Source organism: Bombus pascuorum, chromosome 16 (genome assembly GCF_905332965.1).
Source record: "Bombus pascuorum chromosome 16, iyBomPasc1.1, whole genome shotgun sequence".
Classification (NCBI taxonomy): Eukaryota; Metazoa; Arthropoda; class Insecta; order Hymenoptera; family Apidae; genus Bombus; species Bombus pascuorum.
Window position 1 is genome coordinate 2,560,271 of NC_083503.1, and position 24,171 is coordinate 2,584,441.

Below are 24,171 nucleotides of genomic sequence, written 5' to 3' on the forward strand. Positions count from 1 at the left end.
CTTATTAGTATCGACCACGTTTATAAATTCCTATCTTAGGAATTATTCCAATCGCTTCAATTTGGAACACGATACTGAATTACTAATTCCATACTATAATCAATTGCAATTCAGTTAGCTGCTCAAAAAAAAAAAAAAAAAAGAAAAAAAAAGAATGGATGAACACACGGAGACGAGGAAGAAAGTCGAATTTCACCGCGAACGTATCAACCGGTCGATCGATGACGATGGCTCTTGAATGGCGGAGCAAAAAAATGATTGATTGCGAGAGCCTCGAGTCTCGAAAGAGGGAACAGCTTCCTCCCGAGAGAGGAACGTAAACACACGGTCATCAGTCGGCGAATGTTCGACGGAGGTCTGCGTGGCCGTGGTTCCCCGGGGACCATGTGGCCGACGAGGATTGTCCGCACGTCTAGAGTTACCCGAGTCTGGCGGGCCGCGAGGCCGCGGCACCGGGGTTAATTGGCTGGAAAACCTTGCTATCCGATACTCGACGCCCGGCTACTGCCCCGAGATACGTAAGCGTGTGTAATCTGTATTTTCATCTGCACGTCTATCGTGCCGCGTGTTTCCACGCTGCTGCCTCCTTTCTTCCCCCTCCTTTATCTATCTTTCTCTCTACGCTTCTTGCTACCTTCCGTTGCTCTGTAACTGTAAATACCCGAACGCGAGTCTATAGAGAAGAAAGGGAAGCAAACACATAGAAAGAGCGAGCGAGAGAGAGAGAGAGAGAGAGAGAGAAAGAGAAAGGTTGTAAAGAGAAGAGAAAAGCGTTCGTTCCTTTTCTCCTGTAAGGCTCGATTCCCTTCTGATCTGTGCCTCTTCTCTTGGCCTTCCTTCTCCGTCTTTCTTTCCCTGTCGGCCAGGAAAGATAGGTATTGTTGCGGGTGGTCCCTGGTGCACATTGTCAGACCGGCCACCAGGTAGTGTGCAACGTTGCCGTTCGCAATGTTGCGAGCGTTCCTATCCCTTCCATTCTACCCTCTTTCTTTCTTTCCTTCTTTCTTTTTGTTTCACTTTAGTTTGGCTTATCCTTTTTGCTCCGTTTTTCTTCTGTCTTTGTTTAACGTTCTTCTTCCGACTCGCTCTCTTGGTGGGGGTGTCCCGCTCCTGGGTATCTGTGTATATGGCAAAGGGGTGGGTGTTTCGCAGTTCCACTGTGTAGATCCGAGTAGCGATTTGTGTCATATATATACTTCACCTTATTATTTTCTTGCCGATACCTTTTTCAATGAATCGTAAATTTGTTATCGGATAAAAATGTAATATTTTCTCTTTCGTCAAATTTATAACACAAGCATTTGTCCTGCGCTGGACGTGTATACTCGTCGTTGCTTCACTTCAATCACGCAAATTAGCAATTTTTCAGACTAAATTGCCCAGTCAATTGGTTAATACGGTTCACGTGATTCGTTGGAAGCTTGCATACAGTTAATTATAAGCTTAAGCTTAACTAGAAAAAATAGTACAACTTGCGTTCAATGAACGGCTACACTTGTAACATACTGTATTGTACTGTGACAAGGTAGAGAATTATTTTCCTTCGACCAAGCCATCCTTCCGTCGTAAACCTCTCATTTTCCTCCTGGTCACGGAGAATACTTTAAAGACGCTTCTTTCCACGTCTACAGCTTCCTGATGCTGCTCGATCAACGTTTCTCGTTTCTGTCAAATTTCATCGCACTTCATTCAGTGCCAGGTTCGCGCAACCTCGTCTTACGCTCTTCTGCTCCTACCTTCCGCTTCTCCTTCTGGCACGTTTCGTGGAAGAGAGGTGGAGCGTGCACGTTCGTACGAGTACAAGCCGCAGCCAGCTACTTATCATCGTCAAAGCCCACGCGGCCAATTTAAAGCGCTTCGGCTGCCGTTCCGGCCTCTGCCGCCCTTTAACCGCTGGAATCTGTTCTTTCTCTTGAAAATCGTAGGCGGCGTTGTCCGTGGCCGATCGTAAAGCTGCCCCAATGAATTGGCAAGTGGAACATAGAGTGCAGCAGAAGCTGTACCGTTTTATCGGGTGCGTGGCGCGAACGCCAAAAGCATCCTACAACCGCTTCAATTTAGATGCTAATGCGTACGACATTGTAATTATTATTCATAGTTTGCATGCGAGGCAAGTCGAAGGGATGTCACGTTGAACCGAGGAATAAGACGTCCGAGGATAGTTTGCTTGGTCTTTGAAATTGAAAGTTATAAATTACCGGTTACGACGATAGTCGATAGCAGCCGGCTGTTTCCTCGTTTACTTGCTGATTAATTTCTGTTAATTAACGACATAGTTCGCGCACCTTCGTTTACTTTGCTTTCTCCGTGTGAAACGCTCCAATCGTTTCAGAAGATTCTAGTGGAACGTAAAGCAAAGGAGCGCGAAGTTGAAGTAATTGTGTATTTAATAATTATTTTTCTGCAATTAGCATTTTATGGTAATACGTGTACCGATTTTCTTTCCTTCTTGCAACCTTTTTCAACATTGTTGCGATTCTTCTTGCAACCTTTTTCAACATTGTAGAATTCTTCCTGCAACCTTTTCAACATTGTTACGATTCTTCTTGCAACCTTTTTCAATATTGTTGAATATCTTCCTGCAACATTCTCCAACATTGTTGCGATCCTTCTTGCAACCTTTAACATTGTTGGATTATTCTCGCAACATCTTCAATATTGTTGCGATTCTTCTTGCAACCTCCTTCAACATTTTTGAGATCCTTCTTGCAACCCTTTCAACATTGTTGAGATCCTTCTTGCAACCTTTTCAACATTGTTACGATTCTTCTTGCAACCTTTTTCAATATTGTTAAATATCTTCCTGCAACATTCTTCAACATTGTTGCGATTCTTCTGACAATCTTTGACATTGTTCCGATTCTTCTTGCAACTTGTTGTTCGAATAATTATTCATTCTATCTTCATCGTAATATTCCCAGCAACGTTCAAAGTTTGTAAAAGGATAAAGGAATAACATGTAGATATATAAATTTGCAATTTGTAAATTTGTAAATTAGAATACAATTTACGCGGTAGTTTTCATGCGCAAAAAATCTTCCTGGAAGTTTTAAAAATAACAAATGCGCAGAGTAATTTAACGTTAACAGCATAACACAGTGTAATACAACAACGATTAACGTTAACAATGAAAACGATGAACTTCTAAATATTTCAGGCGCTGCAAATGTTAGGGAAAATTGTTTCCAAGCGCATTACACTAAAAAACATCACTACAAATATTTTTAAATATGCTCCTTGATTTTTAAGGAAATATTACACTTGTTAAATGTTGCTCGGAAAATTCATTCCGATTTTTGAGCAATTTAATTTACATAGAAAATCACGTTGAAAAATTTCTTGCCAAAGAACCTGACAAGTAATACCCAAAATAATACGAAGAAATGTTGTGAAAGAAAATGGCCCCTACACGATTCGATGAACGTACATCGAATGGAGATGTATATGGGAACGAACTTTCCGAGCGACCTTTTGAATCTTTCCAACCGCTGCAAAAATACGCGTCAATGCAGGCTATCCGCTTGTCCTCAAACTGTTTATAGCGTGACACGTGCGTAAAAACGTACAATATCAACGTTTAACCTTCAACGATAGGTTAGAACCAATCAACCGAGATGTAAATATAGAAATTGAATTCTCAGCTATACCACGCTACACAACGAGAAGGAAAACAATTTCTGAAAATACAGTTTCCTCGATAAATCTTAGAAACAATTATTCGTTTAACATATTAATTATATATTAGTGATGGTCGCGATAGTCTAAAGTTTCAGATGCCTTATTTTTCAGGGCAAAGCGGAAGGTCAGAGATCTGCTGTTTGGATCAGGGCAAGGCTGCAGGATCAGCTGAGTCAGCTGGGCTACTTCCTGCAGAGGCGCGCAGGCAAGGTCCTCTTTCTCGCGATCATCGCTTTGGCTATGTTCTGTGTCGCTCTCAAGACCGCTCAAGTTCACAGCAAGGTCGAACAGCTCTGGGTTCAAGGTGAATACGCTTTTTAAAATATTGCAAACATCTCTGTCTAACGAATCGAAATATCTTACGATCTTCTTTTTTATCTAACAAGACAAGCTTGGATAGAATGGAAGAATATCAAGTGCTTTTCATTTTTTGACAATTTTCGCGCTGATAAGTCATGTTTATTTGGCCCGCGAGATTATCAAAAACGCAGTAGTTCCGTTGTTAAATTTCGCACGCAGTTGTCCTTGCTTTTTTCAGCTTCCTTCCTCGGTAGAATAGCGAAATTTCTCTCAACTCGATTTTTCTTTACGATTTCAATCTTGCTATTTTCTATTCGGTGCACTGCAATGTACTATTACGTATACTTGCTGTGGTAAAACAGCGTACGTGTACGTAGTTATTTTCTAACACTTCTTACAATCTCACTATTAGTATCTTTATTAATATCGCTATTAATATTTCATAAGAATTGTCCACGTAAAATGGAATAATTTATTTACTGGTAATTATGCAAATATTTCCTCTCGTTTAATAAAACCATAATGTTTCTGTTCGTATTTTAAAACATACACATTTCTTACGGGACGAGCCGATAATTTTTTAGAAAGTTTCTACATATTCAGCTCAATGTATCGTGATGTACACTGTGCCATTATCGGCCCTAGATAATCTACGATGACTCCGGAGATAAACGTAGAGTGTTCGTTTAGGCGAGCGAAGATATTCTTTGTCCCATTTTTCAACCGAAACGAACGTGAAACAACAATTAATTAAATGTGGCTAATTAAATGTGGCTAATTAAATATTCCAATACGATTCTTTTATTCTAAGACTACTTAAGATTCAACGAAGATTCACATGTTTCTCTGTACACAGACACACAGTGTTTAGCTATCTGCGTTAATTCACAAATTTTGGAAGGTTGGAATAATTTAATTGATCGACTAGAAACTACTTTAAATTATGAAACGCTCCAACAATTTTTATTAAATTGCTACGTATTACAAGTTTTTTGCTAAACGTGTGTTAGTTATTGCTTGGCTATCTTCTTTCCGTGTCACGTTCCTTATCCGTGTCTCGTATTTCAAACGTATCTTCATAACGTCCCAGCGTAAATCATCTAACTTTACGAAAATTTGTCAACCTTTTCGTTTTGACGACCGCGACGGATGCGCGTCAACGATAATTCTCGTCAAGACTCGCGTGACATACGACGAACAATAAGAAGAACCGAAATACAAAAATTACATCTGTATCTTGCGGAGTATCGTCGATGTGCGTGGCAAAAATGGTCCAGTTGGTGAGAAGCGACAGTCGGTCAAAAAGAAATTGGCAAAAATCAGTCGCTTTTGTGGTTACTGGCCGAGAATCTCGCCTTGACAAGCCTCAGCAAGAATTAAGAGATTCGACGAATGACTAAGAGGTTTTATAATACAACGATGTTCTGCGCGTAATACCAACGCGCATCTGGCACGTCACAGCGGCGAAATCTCCTGCAAATCGCGCCAGTGTACGCTAATAAAGCGTACAACACGGCTTGTACGTTTGCCGTGACAAGGACATTACTCTCGCGTTCTCTGCATTTTCTCGCTTCCTGTGAACGCACGGAAAATTGGATTTCTTCGGCGATATGGTCGCCATGTCACATGGCAAACGTTAGACGGCAAGTGACACCGGGTTGCATTCGTTTAGGCGAAAACGCGTACGATTCGACCGGCTGGTCTTAATGGCTTATCACTCGTCGGAGAGCAAAAAGGGACTGCGAGGTTGGCGTATAGCTCGCACAGAGGACGACGATTTCGTGTGAAAATATATGCAAAGGGTGAGAAGCGGACGAAGAGAAAGGGCGGCGGATAGTGAGAATGGTGTGACAAAAGGAGAATAGAGAAAAAGAGAGAGAGAGAGAGAAACTACGCTTTACCATCACGCTCATCGCACACGGTACATTAGTTTGCTCTCGCTGGGTGGCCCTCTATATTTATCCGTAGTCAGAAACGCTAATTCGAACACCCCGTTGCTAACTTCGACTGGAAACGTTGCTCGTTGGCCGAACGAAAAGATTTCGAACGACTTTCGAATGGAAAGTGAGCTACGCTACGGTTGAGAAAGAAGCTGTTGGTAAATGGAATTTCGTTGGACTGTAAAATTTCTTGAGAATCGAATGTTCTTGACGGAGATATGAGAGATAGGGATTTTTGGGATTTTCGTTTGTCTGTGAAACGAATGCTTCAGTTAGTTGCAAATTTTTATCTGTTATTTTATGCTGATGTCGTTTAGTGACACAAAAGTAATAGATAGACGAGACAAGTTTTCTATGGCATTTCGTAGACCCTCGAGGATATATAGTACTATGGCAATCAATGTTTTGAAATGTTCAGTAGGCTGCGCAACATATACAAATTCCATTATCAAGTAAAATATCAACTTTAGTTTCTCATATTTCAAGATATGTTGAAATGTCTATTTGAGGTTCCTCTTGTCCCCTACCTTTGAGAGAAATTGAGAAACATATACAAGTTCCATTATCAAATAGAATATCATATTTAACATTTCCTTATTTTTCAAGAAACCTTGAAATGTCTATTTAAGGTTCCTCTTGTCTCTTACATTGAAGAGAAGTTGAAAACATGTACAAATTCCATTATCAAATACCATATCATATTTAGCATTTCCTTATTTTTCAAGAAACCTTGAAATGTCTATTTGCAGTTCCTCTTGTTACTTATATTAAAAGAGAAGTTGCAAGATGCATACAAATTCCATTATCAAATAAAATATCATATTTAGCATCTTATCTTTTGTGAATATACATATACATCTTTTTTTCATTTCAAGATATATATATATAATAAACAAGAGCAATTTCAAATATATATATACACACATTATAATTGTATATTAAATAACATATTTGGAGTTCCTCTTGTTTCTTAATTTTTTCCACAAAGTGAAGTTGCACAATGTGGATAGACTATTACAAAACAGTCATTAAATATTCAAAGAAGGAAAATAAAGACAATAACAAAGAATAAATATGAAACTCCAGTTCCCCTCGGTTTCAAAACGAGAACTAGGACATTTTAAGCAGGAAACACGCTGTATACCACGTACAATACTAATGCCACTGTGCCCAGCGATTCGATCCATTACCTAAACAGTTCGGTTCAACGACCACGACCGAACAGTGTTTCGTGACGAGAGCAGCGGAACAATGAAAAGTGCTGTTCTAGTATCGAGGACAAATATTACTTTCCAAGAGGAGAGTCGAAGCACGACGAGCGTCGAGGATCCATGGTTTGTCCTGTGTAACTGTTCCAAAGATTCTTTCGTTGCGGTCCGCTTGGCACGAGGAGTCGGCCGTGATCGTTGCCCGTCTAGGATCAAAGTTAAGGCCACGCTGCGGGATTTCCTCGAGCGCGGGAAACACGCTCGCGGACGGCAGATTAAAGACGTATCAGCGTTTTATGAGATTTTAATGAGCAAACGAGTTTGCTGAGCGAGCCGTGGCTCTTGTTCTGCAACGGCGGCGGCCGCTGGATCAGCGAAGCGTGATCCGACGCGTTGGCCGCCGTTTTATAAAATGCGATGTGCTTACCGACCGAGCAAAGTTGGCAAAAATTTGCATCACGCGGGAAAATCGTTAAAAAGTCATCCATCTTGAACGGAAGTTTCAGGGACCGCAAAAGCTCAAATGGCAGCGGGAATTTTTATAACCCGCGCTTTTACGAACGTTTTGACGAAACGATTTACCTGGCCACTTATTGCGCTCAAACGTTCTGTCGATTCTGGTGAAAATTTTCTCATTGGAAATTTTCCGCTATTTGTCAAACTTGTTAGTTTTTCAAAAAAGAATTTTAAAAAGTATTTTAATATTTTATCGTTCTTACTGTATCGCAAAAATTTGTCAACTGTTGCGTATACCGTGAGAATAATATTTTATAAACTCTACGAACATCGTATAGGTTACATTGCCATATAACACACGATTAAGAGTTTTATTTTCAAGATTGCATCTGCCTAAGGCTTTTTAACACATTGCGTAGGGCGCTCTGCGCGCTCAACACGCTCCTAGGGCCCGCACATTTTTGAACGCTCCAGTAGCATGCTTGGCAAGTAATAGGATGCACATATGCAGATTTTTAATTTGTATTTGGCATTATATTTTTTATTCAATCTTCTTCTATGTCTAATCGCATCACTTAATTCGAGAATGTTGCTGCTATCACTGAATTCATGTTCGTCACAAGTGTTGTTTGGTGTATCAGATGAATCACCAAACAACAATTCACTTTGACTTTCCTTTTCTTTGCATCTATGGTCATTTTGCTACTTTTATAAAATTACGACTTATTTCATAAAATAATTTTTGTTATGAATTATCAGTAACAGATTGAAAATGTAAATGATTTTTAAAAAGCTGTTTCCTTACAAATTAAAACTTTGAAATAACAAAATGTACAAAAATAAAACACTTTATATGGTACGGTAGGCTATACTAACTGATTGTTTTTACTTAAAATGTCAACACTCAGTTGTTTTACTGATCATTTGCCACAAGAATGCGCAAGGCTTTATTACCCTGGTAACGTAACAAAAACCTTCGTCTCTGGTTGCCTAGGCCATCGATTCAGTCGAAAAAACATGGAAACTAGATATGTCGTGACTCAGCCACAACGTTCGGCTTGCTAAAAACGAGATATCCCGTGACCGTACACAATGTGTTAATACATCGATACGACCGAGATAAGCGGCTGCATGGTATTGGTATACGTGTACTAAACACATTATCATTTCTCTCTCTCTCTCTCTTTGTTTTTATTATTAAAATACCATCATATGTCCCCTAAAAATTCCTCGTTATTTTTACTTTTAAAGAAAATCCCAAAGAAATTCGTTTCTTCGTCAAATATACTTCACAAAGATTAACATTGCGTTCAACGAGACAAAATTGATTCGCACGCTTCCTCTGTGTTCGCTCGCAAAGAAGCTGTCTTCTGCTACGCGTATCGGATTATCCAATGGAATTGCACGCCGGTACAACCCTTATTTTCTGCAAAGGTGCGGAACCCTTCATTCCTCTATCTCGGCTAATTTAATAGCGTATCGGGAAGGAGTAACGACTGGCGGAAAAAGCGTGCAGCTATTTGCACGTCGGTGTCGCGGCTTTTTACCGCACCGATCGGTCGAGTGGTACGCGAGGGTTACGCGGCCGTGCGAGAAGCGGCGCGTTAGCTCGCACACAGGGCTACAGTTTATATGGGCTTTTCGAGATGGTGATCCGAGATGTGCGGCGTGCGTGCGTCACGCGGATCAGTACCGGATATCCGTGAGGCGACTGCAGTCGAGGCGGGATATGCGGGCGCAGTTGTACCGAGCCGAATGGAGAGGAGCATATAGCGACTTACAAAAGTGTTACAACATCCTTCGAAACTTTCGACTAACTTTTCTAACACATCGAGGATGAATTCGCGTCTTACAAAATATAATTAACCACTTCCATAATTTTTAGACTTCCTTGTCTTTTTAAGTAAATGAATATTAGTCCTCGATACTTGGAAAAATGCGCGTTAGACAGCGTGTAGGTTGGCTTGTTGTAGGTTAGAAACGTATAGCCTGCTGTGGTGCGCGCGGTTGGCTGTGTTAACCCTTTGCACTCGGAATTTTATTTCAATTTCGCTACCAGCAGCTCCCAACGCTTTTAAGTGTTTTATTTGAAATTTACTTTAACTAAAAAATAAGACGATTTAAATAAATAAAGGAAGAAAGAAATTCGCTTAAATACCAGTTTTATTCACACTATTGTTGTGTTTTTTAATTTTTAAGTGTATGATATATCTTGAAACAATTTCCAGGATGCAATCCTGGTTTTCTTTCGCAAGTTTCACAAAAAACATGAAAGAATGTCGAGTGCGTCTCGACAAAGGAGCTCTTGAGATAAAAACTGATGTCGAGTCACACTCTACATAGGAGTGCAAAGGGTTAAAAGTGAAAGAGGAAAGAAGAACAAGAAGAAAAGTAGGAGAAAATGGAAATTAAAGGAGCGAAGATTAATGCGTGATGCGTGGTAGAGATTAGAGCGGTGGTTACAGCGGAGGTGAGGAGGTTAAGGGGGTCGCGAGAGAATTGCGAAGCAGTTCAGGTTGTATTGCCCTGTTTCGCCACCTATCCGCGAAATCTAGTTTCAAAAATCTGTCACGTGAGTCGGTAATGGAGTGCGTAGCTAACTACAATCGACGACGTGTATATTCATCAAACGCATTCAACGCGTTCAGTTCAAATTTATTTCGAAATATCGGCAACAGGAGAACTAGTTCTCTGTTCGTAGCTTCGATAATGCAAGAAAAGTGCCAACGCTTGGACCACCATTTTGCCAATCCAATACTTGTCGAAATACTTGCGGACGATGGTGTATGTTAGATCTTTTGAAAAGACGCAACGACGACATTCCACAGATGGAAAAGAAGGAGAGTTTACGACTCGGTCGTGCGATTTGACGATATTCCGAGAGAAGTGTGTGACGGGCATAAATTTCGTCGGCGAGAGATCGATAAACGTTGCTTTATGGTTTCCTTGATTTCGCTCGTTTACTCTGTGCTCACGGTGGAACACGAGGAAAGTAATCGAGAAGGTTTTATCGCCGACACGGAGGGGGTCCCTTCGTTTCAACGTTCATCGTTTAATTGTTCGCGTTTTATTCGCAGAGATTCGTAAGATGGAGATCCTCCGGCTGCTTTAAATCAATATACACCGGTGCGTACAGACAAACGAGGAAAGTGTTCGTACTAGAGAAGCGAATTGTTCGACCACCTGCCGCTTTGCTGTTCCAATGTTTGAACATTTTACTATTACAGAGTTTTCGGCTTATCGAAATTTCACAGTAGAAGAGACAGGCCAAACAAAAATTCGACGTACGTAAGCTTCGTACGAATACGAATATGATCGCATTTGTGTATGATCAGATTGTGTTTGTATTTGCAGCTTCCTCTTGCAGCTCATTTTATTCGACCCACGTAAATACGAAATAAATTTGAAAATGTGGCAAATGATGGGAATTACGCGTTCCATTGAAGTTTTTAATTACAATGCATATGATTTTCTTTGTTTCGTATAATTTCAGTGGCAATACCGATAGGATGAATACAATTCATGTACAGTCGAACCACGAGAATTAAAATCTTCAAATTAAAAAGGTTTTGACTTATCAAAATTTCCAGTAAAAGAATCATAGCAAAGGAAAATTTGACATACAGAAGTTTTGAACGATGGGAAAAATTCAAGAAAGTTTGTAGAAAACACTGTAAGTGGCAAGCTTGACAAATTTTGATTTTTCATTGGGAAATGTTTTATATACCAGTGAGAATACTGTAGCATAGAACTTGGGTGCAATTTCCCTTTCTTAATAATTATTAATAATGCCAGATGATGGTGTTACAACGTTGTCTTTGCAGAACAAATATATGGACAATTAAATATTAGTTAATTGTTTCTTGGCTCTTGTCTGTGGCATCTATTTAAATGAATGGGCCTCATAACTATGAGGTGGCATGACAGGTTCTTCTACAGATACACTTTTCTCCTCCATGAATTTGGACTAGATTAATGCATAAGTTTCTTTAATTAGTATTAAAACGTTGTCATTGTGGAAAAAATATATGGACAAATAAACATCAGTTAATTGTTTCTACATTTTTGTCCATGCCATTTATTTAAATAAATGGATTTCATAACTATGAGGTGGCATGACAGGTTCTTCTACAGATATACTCTTCTTTTCCATAAATTTGGACTAGATTAATGCATAAGTTTCTATAAATAATACTACAACGTTGTCTTTGTAGAAAAAAATAAACAGTTAATTAGTTTATTGGTAATGAAAAAGAAACCGTCTATGTTCCTCGTGTAAAAAGCGCGAAATTACTCTCGGAACGACCGAATGGTAGAACCTTCGAGATACGAGCTATCCGTCGGCACGAAAGAACGCGAAACGAACATGAAGCACGTGACAAACCAGATCACAAGCAACATTTCCTACGTAATTGATATTTCCGTTAATCCTGCCAATTAACTGGACTAACTGAAAGTCGGGAAAGCAATGAAACGTGTAGGAATGGAAACGGATCGGTTTTCATAACGCGCTGCTTCTCATTAGAATACGTCATTGACGTATAAACGGGTGAACGTTATCAGCGATCGAGCGGATGCGCGTAATGTTAGCCTCAATTTTGCACGATTATTTTCTATTTGCACGCTGCTCGACACCGTACACCAACCGTGAAGAAACAAGCACTGCCAAGGGGATGTTGTTTTTCAATCACCTGCGCGCCTGCGCCCGTGTACCTGTTACGCGTTTCCTGTTCGGTTTATTTTACGAGGCTGAATCTCTACCCCTCCACGTATTAGTTTCTTCTTGACGTTTCTTTTATTTCGCGGACAGCGTGAAAAATAGAGAGAAGGTTAAAAGGAACGAGAGAGATTAAGATCGTGATGCAATTTTCGGCGTGTCAGAGTGAGGCAATGATTCACGTTTCACCTTGTTTCCTGCAGCTGCGATTCGGAGGCGAATACGAGTACGAGATCGGCGGCCGATCAGAGCGCAATTAAAAATCGACCTCGAGGCGGCAGATAAGATCGAAACGAACGAAACACACCGCGTACTACCAATGTATGTACCAAACACTTCGGTACATTTCTGACGATGATGTGTGAACTCCACCAAAATGGCGGACTGATCGCCAAATGAGCTAATAAAGAGGTTAATAAAATAATACGATCTTACAAAATCAACAAATTAGAAATTCAAATTCTATTCTACGTTATAACACGCACATTACACCATCTATTACTATTTTATTCCATTTATTACATTACATTATACCATCATAAATTTGCTATTTCATACACGTCAGACGTGTCTTCCAACACAACATATTAGACCGCGTAAAATTTCTTTGAATTTTCCGGTAGACTTAACAAGCATCCAATAATACGTTTATCGCTTCCGATTATCTCAGTGTGGCTAAGTCAGGCAAACTGAGTTGTGGTACGATCGTAATTATTCGAGATTACGCTTTGGATCGCGGGAATATTCTATCGAATGGGGCGCAGGTGGCGCAGCCTCGCTTTTGTGAATCGAACATCGAGAGCGTCCACTTAATTCAAGCTGTTTTGCCTTTATTTTCGTGTACACACCGCAGCGGCGCGCGCGGTAGGTTCGCTAAACAGAGAAGCCTTGGCACACGCGCCGATATCTCTCTGTCTCTCTCGCTCCGGCTCCTTTCTCTTTCCCTTTCCCCTCATCCGAATATCCCTGTACGGAGCAAGCGGATTCGTTTCGAATCTAGAGAGGAAAAGACGGCGCCTCGATCGCGGGAAGATCGGAAGAGCGGTTCCTTTTGCCCTCTTTGGTCGATAATACGTTCGTATGGCGGTATAGGTCATTCCAAGAAACGAGTGACAAGCTCTTTTCGTATATTTTCGAAAAATACAACGTGTTCTCGTCGATGGATCGATGTTCTTGTTTCGTTCGTTTATTTCCTTGTGTTACGAGTGTTCGAAATTTACTTTGCGTTGTGACTGATTTTCTGATTCAATTTGTAATTGCCTTTGGCTTCAAAATTTAATTTATGCTTGTAGTTCTTAATCTGACTTAATTTTAAACAATTTCAAACAATTACATAATTATAAGTTCACAAGTACTATTATAAGTACACAATTATGAGTTACATATAAGTATAAGATTCTGTCTTTGTTGCATTGTTTCAGTACAATACAATTACGTGTGTTTTGTGAATATACAAATATAAAATAATATTTACATGATCATTTTATTGTAGTACAGTCTCAGCGCTGTTAATCAGTAGATAATTAGTTAGTTGTTAATTAGCTAGCAAGTTGCCACGGTTTATATACTTCTATAGGCGAAGGGTTACGAAGAATCAAGTTTAGGTTATGTGTTGTACTTTCAAATTTGCTAGCAAAGTCGACGTTCGTCGCTGTTGCCAGCGTCGCGATATTCATAGGGAATAAGATTCTGTCAATTGTTATGGGGAATTTCTAAAATTTTTTGGAAAACTCAACTGTGCTATTAGTGAGCATTGTATGCATCAGAAATATATTGAAGCAAATATGTTTAATATAGCACTGAGTAGTGTAGCTTACCTCAGCTAACTCTCCAGTGGATCCGCGGCTTTACTTTAAGCGAAATATTCACTTTCACTAATTCTACAATTAACCACCCGTTTAAATACATTTCTGAACTCCGCGAAATCTATACTTGCACCAAATATCCTTTAATTTGTACTGATAAACTCAGCAAATTCTAAATTCAATATATCGTATTTTCTGCATTTTCAAAAGCCAAAAGCAGGCACAGATTAGCCTACTTTTTGAAAGAGACGACGTTGCATATACGTCTGGCAACAAATGTTTTTAAATTGACCATAGCGCGTCAATGCACCTTAGGTTCCCGCCAAGTGGATACGCGGCTTAAGCCGGTATCTGCCTCTAGAACTCGGAAGTGTCTAGGCAGCGTCTTCCTGGAACGACCTGTACCGAGGGCCAAGCGGCGCAAGCAGGCCGCGGCGTTAGGGCGACAAAGACAGACAGAGGACGAAGGCACGACCGTGCACGAGGGTCGACCGACTGCTTACATCTTCATTAGGCCCCCATGTCTCCAAGTGCGACGAAGAGGGTGTACAGTCGGCGGTTAGACGGAGACCGGCGCGCGGTGAAGAAGAAAACGATGATGAAGAGCGAGAGGAAGACGAAGAAGGGGCGAAGCATCGGGTCCATTGGTGAGAACGAAATGGAGAGAATCCGTAAGGCCGCAACGGGGATAAGAAAGTCAGAAGACCGTCGTCCAAAGACCCACCGGGAATCTGTTGTTGTTGCACCGACGGACGGACGGACGGACGAGAACGGCCGCGTAAACAGAGGATCTCATCTTCTATTTACTACGCGCGACTCCTCCAAGCTGCCTCCCTGCGCCAGCAGCTGCTGAATCGCGAGCATCCACCTCTCGTTGGAACTTGCGCTTAACGCTAACCTTAGCAGGTCCGGTCATGTGACAGGTTTCAAATTTTTCGAATTGTACGTGCATCGTTGTCTCTTTCGTTCACCTAAGTTGATTCTTAAGTAAATTCTTATATCAAGAAAAATTGAGAAATTGATTAGTCGGACGATATACGAACTTGCACGAAGTTGGACGAAGTAAGGAAGTGACAGTGAACGTACAATACGAAATGAAATTTTGAAATACCTGACCAGGCCTCTGGTAAGCTTATTAGTGTCAGAGAATTGCTTCGATGGAGCAATCTCGTGAGAGGAAATAACAGTTCAAATTTCCCTGTACGTCGTCAAGCGAGTGGAATTTAAACGAAGCTTATGTGTCATCCTCCGGCTGTTACAAATAGTACGTTGCTTTTGGGTATCTCGTGAATGCCTGCACTGACGCGTTCTGTACGTTTCCGCGCGTTTCAACTTCTCCCCAGCGCGTAAACATCCGCAGCACACGAGCAACGTTCGAGACCTACGAATCTCGCTTCTCAACTGCAACCTACTCGCAGCGCTTCCTCTTTGATGCTCGGACGCGGTGGCAAAATCCGCGTCAGTGAATTTACCTTGTCCAAATAAAATTCAGTCGCTCGAACTAGAAAGCAATCGCAACGCGTCAAATTTCCAACACGAAAAAGAATTCATCCGTAATGAGGACGCTTGGCTTGGAACGAGGTTTGTGCAAGTAGAAGAGGCGCGGGTTTATCGATGAAAAATCGCGCGATACAGGCGATAAGGTAATTCAGTGTGGTAAAAAGCATGGTGGCAAGGGAAAATGAGAACCGCTGGGATTGGATGGGGCTCGGTTCCGGTGAATGGTCGCGGTGGGTGGCCCGGTGGGCTCTGTGTGTGCGCCAAGCCAACCCAGCCAGCCAACCAGCGGTGGGCCTGCGTGCCTGAGCGATTGAGCCAAGTCTCAGCTCCTCCGTGAGCCTCAGAGAGCTAAGCCTGCTTCGAAGGGCCCCGTTCGTTTTCTTCTCTCGTCTTCCTCCTTCTCTGTACCGGCGCGACCCCTCGAAACTCCGTGAAGGAACCCACAGAGAAAGAGAGAAAGGAAGAGAAAGAGAAGAGAAGAGAAGAAGAGAGTGAGGAAAGGGACCACGAGGGTTTCTACTACGCCAAGTAGCCTTAGCCCGGCTTCATCCGAGCCCTTGGCACCGCGCGGCCCGTCCTTTTTCCATCTTCGCGCCACGCCGTGTCTCTCTGTACTATCCATTCGATGAGCATCAACCCCGAAATTTTATCTGTACGACCTAGGATAATGAAGCCACCGTAGGATATGGTTTGGGGGCAGCGTTCGCGAGCAGTAGGTAATTAGGCGTATCGGCGGGACCTTTATTCCTCGGCCGGACCCACAGCCAGGTTTATCGTGGTCGTCGGCTTGCCATATAAATCAACTTTTATTGACTCCGACTAAAACAGTGTTCTCGTGCACTTGCAGCTTTATTGACTCGATGCTCGGCTATTGTTACCTGCTGGTGATCACGCCCCATTTATTGGGTTGGCGCATTTGTCAATACCACCTAATGACAAAATATGCAATCACTTAATTCCCAATCCAATAGTTAACACTTTACTGACCGAGCGGTTCAACAACATACGCACGTCCGACCGGTAGCTGAGGCGCAGATTCTCACTGGCGCCGACTCTTTTCGATTTAGACTCTTTAATACCGTTCTTTTCGTTCATCGCGAACGGTAAGTTTTCCAAATTGGTATAAAACTGTGGGAGCTGACGAAGCAACGCAACTGACGCAGCTGAACAATAGTTTCTATTGGGTCGTAGGGGACAAAAACAGATTAATTGGTTATCGGTCGGTAAAGTGTTAACGTGTATCGATGGAGCAGCGAGTTCGGTTAATCGTTCAAATTTAGGTGGATCGCCTCGGCTCGCAAAAATTTCTGTCTATTCATTTTATCGTTCCGATCCTGGCTACGTTGTTCCACTTATTTTTCTCGTTTTCCAATCCGTACTGTTCCTGTCATCGACAGGACAGCAGTTTCTTCGATTTTCATTACACAAGAGAATCATCATCGACAGATTCATTCGATCTTATGGTAACGATTTCTGTTGAATGGTAGGAGCAAGATCGAGAAGCGCTATTTCGACGTGTGCGACGGTGTGTCGTATGGTTAGCTCAGAAAAGTGCGATTATCTCGTGAAATTTAGCTTCCAGTCTTTTCAAGCTATTAATACGCAAAAGCTGAATCGAGCTAAAACCAGCATCCAGCAAGCACGAGATATATATGTGCATGTGCGTGCGCGCGCGCGCGCGCGCGTGTGTGTGTACAGTCGCTAAATAAATCGTTCAAGGAAATGTCACTGAGCTTCTGGCTGGTTTCATCGCTACTTCAGAGGGGAAAAACCGACACACCCTTGGCAAAGGGAAGCACGTGATTTTTGTATTTTCACACGCCATAAAGCTGTCCACACGTGCGTTTTCACGACGTTGACATACGTTCGATCTTGTTAACACCAGGAATGGCATCAGCTTCCAGAACGGAAGAATCCACTTTCCGGAACTTATCCGTAAAGTGTCAAGGGACAGCGTTTCGTAGAACGCTGATCCAGCGACAGATGTTGGCCCATAGGCGGTGCATTGTTCGATTCCACAAAGAGAAAATAGAATACGTTAGGTTCTCAACGACATTCACCTACTTTATCGTAGAGTGGACCACGCATGTTTACAGAAACTTCAAAGGGTGCGAGAAGCTGCAAAGAGCGCATAACGTGCGAAGATATAAGAAACGATCGAAACGAAGTATAGTAGAACTTCGATAATACGAAAGTACAATTTTAATCAAAAAAATTATGCAATTTCCTTCGTGCAATGAAGTCAGCTGCTTGAAGATACGACTAGCGACATCTTAATGAAAAAAACGAAATTACTTCCCGAATAAATCTCAAACAAAAAGTACAAATTAAATAATAAAAAGAAAAATAATCGTCGATTACTTTGGACATTTCGAAACGAAGTATCGTACACTATAGGTTTGTGTGACAGAAAAGAAATGTTTCAAAATTTAGTGAAGCATACCCGACTGTAAATTCGCGTCTTACATATAGTCGTATCTCGATACTTCGTCAATACCATCTATAGACAAAATCTGCAATCACTTAGTTACTAATCAATATAAGACTAAAATTTTCGTACGAAGCTTCCGTACGTCGAAATTTATTTGTAGAACCTCCTCTGCTCGGAAATTTCGATAAGTCGGAACCTCCATAGGTCGAAAGATGTTGGCTCTTGCTTTAAGCTTCGAGTTACGGTAGGTTTGATTGTAGTTGTAACTGTAATGTAGTTGTAAATTGCATAAAAATCCTCAGTGTAATTGTACGATCACGATAAATGTCGTCATGATAATCGAGTGCACTTTGAGTTTCATTTTCGTACGAATTCGCAGACTCATTCGTATGATTTTCTGTTATACGATGCAGCTGAGCCTGCAAGAATTGCTTCACACCGTAAATTCGTTTGATGAAACGTATTACACGGCTGCAACGAATATGATAATTGACAGTAACAGATTTTAGGATGCGTGATTGGTTCGCGTGACTTTTACCTACACGTTGTAGCGCCAGGCTTTCAAAAGTTGACTCTTAGCTGCATATAATACGCGTGCCTGTACTATGTAATTACAACAAATACGATAATCGAACGCAGCCAATTTCGTAACGCGTGAATGGTTCGCGTGATTTTTATGCAACGCCTGGTGCCAACCATACGACGATGGCGTGCGAAAAATATAACAAGAGGTGCCACGCGAATACTACCCGCGGCTGCACACGAAGGCACTCGGCTACTCGTACGAGTCTTCCCTGAAGATAAGCGGTCGCTCGGGAAGTTTCCGGAAACCATTGCAGTGTTTAAGGAATTTTCTCTTCTCGCTGGAAAACCTGAGAAGAGGCAGGAGAAATGCCACCCTCGCCACTCGGTAAATGTACGTCGAATGGAGACGTGTTGGCTTGGCAACTAAGCGACTGCCACCTAATGACAAAAGCCGGAATCACTTAGTTACCAAGCCAATACATCGCAATATTACGCGCGTTATGCGAAACGTTTGGAAATCGCGTTCGGCCTGTACGATTGACGACGACAAACGACGCGCGCGGGCAATGGCCACGGAATCTCGATTAGTTGAACGTACGGTGAAAGACGATCTGTTTTGTTCTGTGTGTGTTATCTGCGCAGTTTTTCTGCCACTCGTGTTACACGACTCGTGGCATTTTTACGAACGTCTGCGAAATGTAGAAACCACAAACGCCGCAAACGAGTCAGGTAGTTTCTAAGAATTGACGAAAGGCAATGATTACTAAAGAAGGAAGGAAAAATGCTGACCAAAAGATGAATCCCATTCGGCTTATCCACACAGAGAGACCAACGGACGGCAGCATTTTCGACTAAGCGTTTCGCGGTTAGCGAAGAGAGCTGTGGTAGCCTTTTGGCTAGCAATATCGCGAAATTAACGTATAACCGGTAATTGGACGGAATATCCCTTTAACGATTTCACGATCGCGTCCTACCTTGTCGGGCTGTTAAGCCTCCTCGTTTGAAATTTAAGGAGGAGAAGTTAAGGAGGGCTGCCACCGTGGTTGCTTGTGCCGCTGCCGAGGCATTTAAGGACGAAGCACGAGAACCACGAAAAAGGGGGTGGGAATGATCCGTCTGTTTCTCTCTTTGTCTCTTTCGCCCACTTTCTCGCTCTTGCTCGCTCTCGGTTGTTTCTGTTCGTTGCACGGAATCAAAGGGCCGCTCGTTGCACCTGTTCTCTCCCTCGTAGTTGTACGAGCCACGTTGCTTGGTGTTACGAGAGAAAAGGAACGAGCTGTCCGTGTTGTGCTCGCTCCGTCGTTTCTTCTTTCTTTTCTGCGTCTCCCTTTCCACTCTTTTCCCCTTTTTCTCCGGACCTTGGCCATACTGTTGACTCAAGGCTCTGTCGGTCGAGTCGGTGCGGTGGCCGCACTCTCCATTCCTGCTATTGGGGCGAGCATCGAATTATCGTTAAACATCGCTTCTTCCTTCTCGCCGACAGCAGATGAGACAAGAGGAGGACCACTGCGTGCTGGTTTTGTCGCATGTGGCAGAAGCAGTCCGTTTTATTCTCCGGGGAACCGTCGCCTAATTATTTTCCGGTACGTGCAATTTCGAAGACGCTCGTTAAATCGAGCTATAGCTACGGGCGGATCGTCCGTTTCCCGAGATTCCCGCGAATCCAATCGTCACGCTGATATACATCGCTCGTCCACACTCGGACCGTGCGGCTACGGAACCTGAATACGCGATGCTAACCGCAAGCAAGTACTGTTACTTCTAACCGAGCTCGGTGGCAACGATTAGACCGAAGATTGTATCCGCTTACGGGGGAATTGAAAATTACGCAATTACGAAGTCGCAAAATCTACAGAGTTCATACAACGCGGGAAAATATGTGAAGTATGCGAAGCATATATTGGGTTGGATCATAAAAGATATAACTTAGAAAGCACGAAGCTGGCACCCTGCTGGGGGTAGTCACCCACATGCTATATTTATTTTATTTTTTTATTTACCAATGAGATATAACACTTTACTAAATGTCCTTCAGGACAAATTGTAAAAACCAAAATAAAAAAAAAAAAAAAAAAATATATATTGGGTTGGCAACTAAGTGATTGCGGATATTCTCATTACCACCTAATGACAAGATCCGCAATCACTTAGTTGCCAACCCAATACGATAATAGTTGGAATATCTTGTAATTGAACGGACCTCTGCTCACAAATCTTTTATAAAAGCATCAACGATTTGCGAAAATATCAGAAGCCCAGCAACGATGGTCCAGTAGACGAATAAATAAAATAAATAAATAATACATATTTCAATTGCAATAGAAGAAGAGCGAAATTGTATGGAGATTTTTGCCTCTTTGTGTGTCAGTGTGGAAGTTTGAGATTGCATACAGTTACGTCTACATTTAAGTCGTGTCTGCTGCTAACTTCGGTATTATGTGCTGTATTATATGTTATATAATATACTACATATTACAATCGCTCTTATGAAAGCACCAATAACGTGTGAAAATATCAGAAGCCAGCAACGATGGTCCAGTAGAAGAAGAAATAAAATAAATGAATAATGCATATTTCAATTGTAATAAAAGAAGATGTGGAAGTTTGAAATTGTTCCAATTGTGTCTACGTTTAAATCGTATTTCCTGTTAGCTTTGGTACTATATTGTGTTGGCTACTAAGTGATTGCAGATTTTGCCACTAGGTGGCAAAATTGACAAAATCCGCAATCACTTAGTTGCCAACCCAATATGACTCAATACTGAGGCTACAGATATATTTCTATCTTTTTCTTTTTTTGTTGTATTTAATTAAAAAGTTTCCTAAGAGGGAAAGAAAGTTTAAATATCGACATTATCTTCAAGTGCTTGGATGTTGTGAAAGACGATGATTTCGAACTTGTGCTTGGCAGTGTACGTACAATCGTAGGTTGTCAGTGTCCACGTGTGATCACAGGCACCTGAACGATCGTGCAATTGGTTTACTCGTTTGCGGTTTGGTATTACGAATTGCTGGTTTACAAACCTGACATTCGCTCTCTCCTTTGAAACACGCTGACGTTGAACGAATAGCGGTACGTACGAGAGATAAAAAATACGCCGAATGTAGAAATACGAAGCGTATTTCCGCAGCTCTCTGCCTTCCAACTTTACCTATCTGTGGTAATAAATAATTAACCTGATTGTCGAGACTTTAAAAATCGGAAGATTACTAAAATTACTTTCGATCGTCACGGTGAAAATAATCTAAATTTCATGAATAATTACTAAGATATTTTCAAATTAATAATCTTATATTAGAAAATACACTCAGTCAATGTGATTCTTAACACGACTTTGTTCACGATCACGCAGCTGCATTAACTGTAATAAACAGCACTTCGAAAACCACCTGAAATCGAGCTTATTGAAAAAATATCTCAGAATTTATTCCTTTTAAATCCCACCTTTTTAAACCTTTTTAAATAAATTTGACGATTTATCCAAATTAGAGAAAAATATTTAAACATTTCATGAGGATTGGAGGATTTCACGAGACATTCGAAAACTGAAGGCGATAGGCGGAGGTAATATCTCGCTACAAAACTAAGGTAACAGAAAACGAATTAGAGCACCGTACGCTGCTCTAGATACCATGCAACTTTTATTTGAAACATCTTCTCATATAACTGACGACTAACTTACGAGCTATTTTAAATGGTCGCGTTAGAAGACTCAAGCTGAACAAACAGAAAATTTGGTAGACTTACGTCGTCTTAATATACGAATAAAGCTAAGGTAGTTTTCTATAATATCTTCTACGGTATTCTGTAAACAGATAGTACTTTCTTGATTCTCGTAAAAATACACATATGAGAAGCGATGGCAGATCGAAGACGAGTGGCGCGATGGAACGGCTGACGATTCGTGGTACCGTCTCTGCTGCGCTGTGATCGCAATCGCCGCAACGCGACGATCTGTCGATGGAGCGCGCCACGTGGTCGATCTGCGATCGGCAAACAAACGGACAGAGCGTGCGTGGTTGTGTCGGTGGCGGCGACCCGACGCGTCGGCTGAATGAGACGGGGTGGACAAAGGCAAAACACGCGGCCATTCAAAGGTGCCCCGGAGGGACAGAGAGCAAAGTAGATTCTTACACGGTACGATCACGGTAGCCGGAAGGGCGCGGATAGACCGGGAACGCGATCTTGCCCCCGTGTGGCAAACAGGGACGGAGAAATAATTATAGAGACGCCCCGCCGATAAATCAAGATGCGCGTTTCCTCTCCCCTTCCTTCCTCTTCTTCCTTCTCTACCCTCGGTTGAATCACAGGCGCTCGGTATATTCTCCGCGCCTCTTTTCCCTTCCAAGCTTCTTCTCTCTTCCTCCTCCGCCTCTCAGCCTCCGTCTCCTTCCTTCCTTCTGCTTGCTTGCCTCCGTTAAGACGCATGTTTCGTGCTACGCAGAGTGTACAGAGAGAAAAAGAGAGAGAGCGGATAGTGTCTTTATTACGCCCGATGGTCCGCGCTGCATTCTACAGGCTGATTCATCTTGTTTGTGGAGCGCGTGCGCGCTAAGGCTGCGCGCTCGTTCACGTGGGCGGCACCAGGCACGGAGAGGGGAGGTCGAGAAACTCGTTGTAAGTGACTCCGTTCATAAGGAAATGTTCGGCTATGAAACTCGCGCTCCTATGTCTGTAGGATGGAGTCCGTGGCGCGAGTACAGGCTGCGTCAGATCTACGGATCCTTCGCATGTGTTTTCCGGTGTTTGTCATTTCGGTCGCGTCTCTCGTATGGCACTCACCATAGCGGATATCAAATATCGCTTCGTCCTCGCAATAATCGTACAGATCGGCCGTGTGCACAGAAACGACCTGTAGCGCGTGTTGAAGCGTTCAAAGTACTCGATACCCCGTCGATAAAGTGATTTGAGTAAATGATCCCCTGTGTACGTCGTCCGGTATCAATAACCGCCACAACACGGTTTGTTACGACCGTACGCGTGCCACAGTGCAACAATAAAAATGATCTGTACTACGTTTTCTCGAGTGCTGTCATTGTAAGTTGAAACTGTCCGATAGCTCGCTCGGTAAGAAGGTCGCTGCTATTGTTGTCCGTGAACAAATACGTAGCGGTTTTCGACATTCCACGCTGTTCGTAGCGCACCAGTAAGAAAGAAAAGAGAAAGAGGCAGAAGGAAAAGGTCGAACGTGCGCAATCAGATTCCCTTCTTCTTCGCGCTACCTTCATTACCGTGTTGGTCTGCCCAGAGTTTTACGCTCAGGGAGTATCCTGTCCGTGTTACACAGGTCGGTAACGATGACCCTTTATTCCACCAAAGCTAAATCGTCTGCTTTCCTCGACCGTCTACGATCGTGTCCCTTACCCCTGCCCCTCCTAGAACGGTATTACATAACGTCTCGTAACGACTTTCATTAACTTGCGTCACGATACGCGTGTATTATACAAACAGTCTATAGATTGGAGGGTAGATAAATACGGGCAATTATTTCTGATTAATTATCTGGCGTTCGTTAGCCGACGATAATTCAAACGACCGCACACGCCCGGAAACATTTTTTTGATGGAGATTTTATTACGGGTGAAAAAGAATTCCTTGTTGAGCGGAGTA

The 24,171-nt window shown here is 42.2% G+C and overlaps 1 protein-coding gene and 1 long non-coding RNA gene across 2 annotated transcripts in view; both read left to right on the top strand.

Annotated features, from left to right (window-relative positions):
• Positions 1-24,171, top strand: part of LOC132915225 (protein patched) — an 84,850-nt gene that overhangs the window by 19,410 nt on the left and 41,269 nt on the right. The window contains exon 2 of the mRNA XM_060974987.1: positions 3,790-3,982. Coding sequence (XP_060830970.1) covers positions 3,790-3,982 — 193 coding nt within the window. The remainder of the gene's footprint in view (positions 1-3,789; positions 3,983-24,171) is intronic.
• On the top strand, positions 8,666-11,318 carry LOC132915031 (uncharacterized). The gene is made up of 2 exons (XR_009659755.1): positions 8,666-10,968; positions 11,076-11,318. It is a non-coding gene; the product is annotated as an uncharacterized LOC132915031 (long non-coding RNA).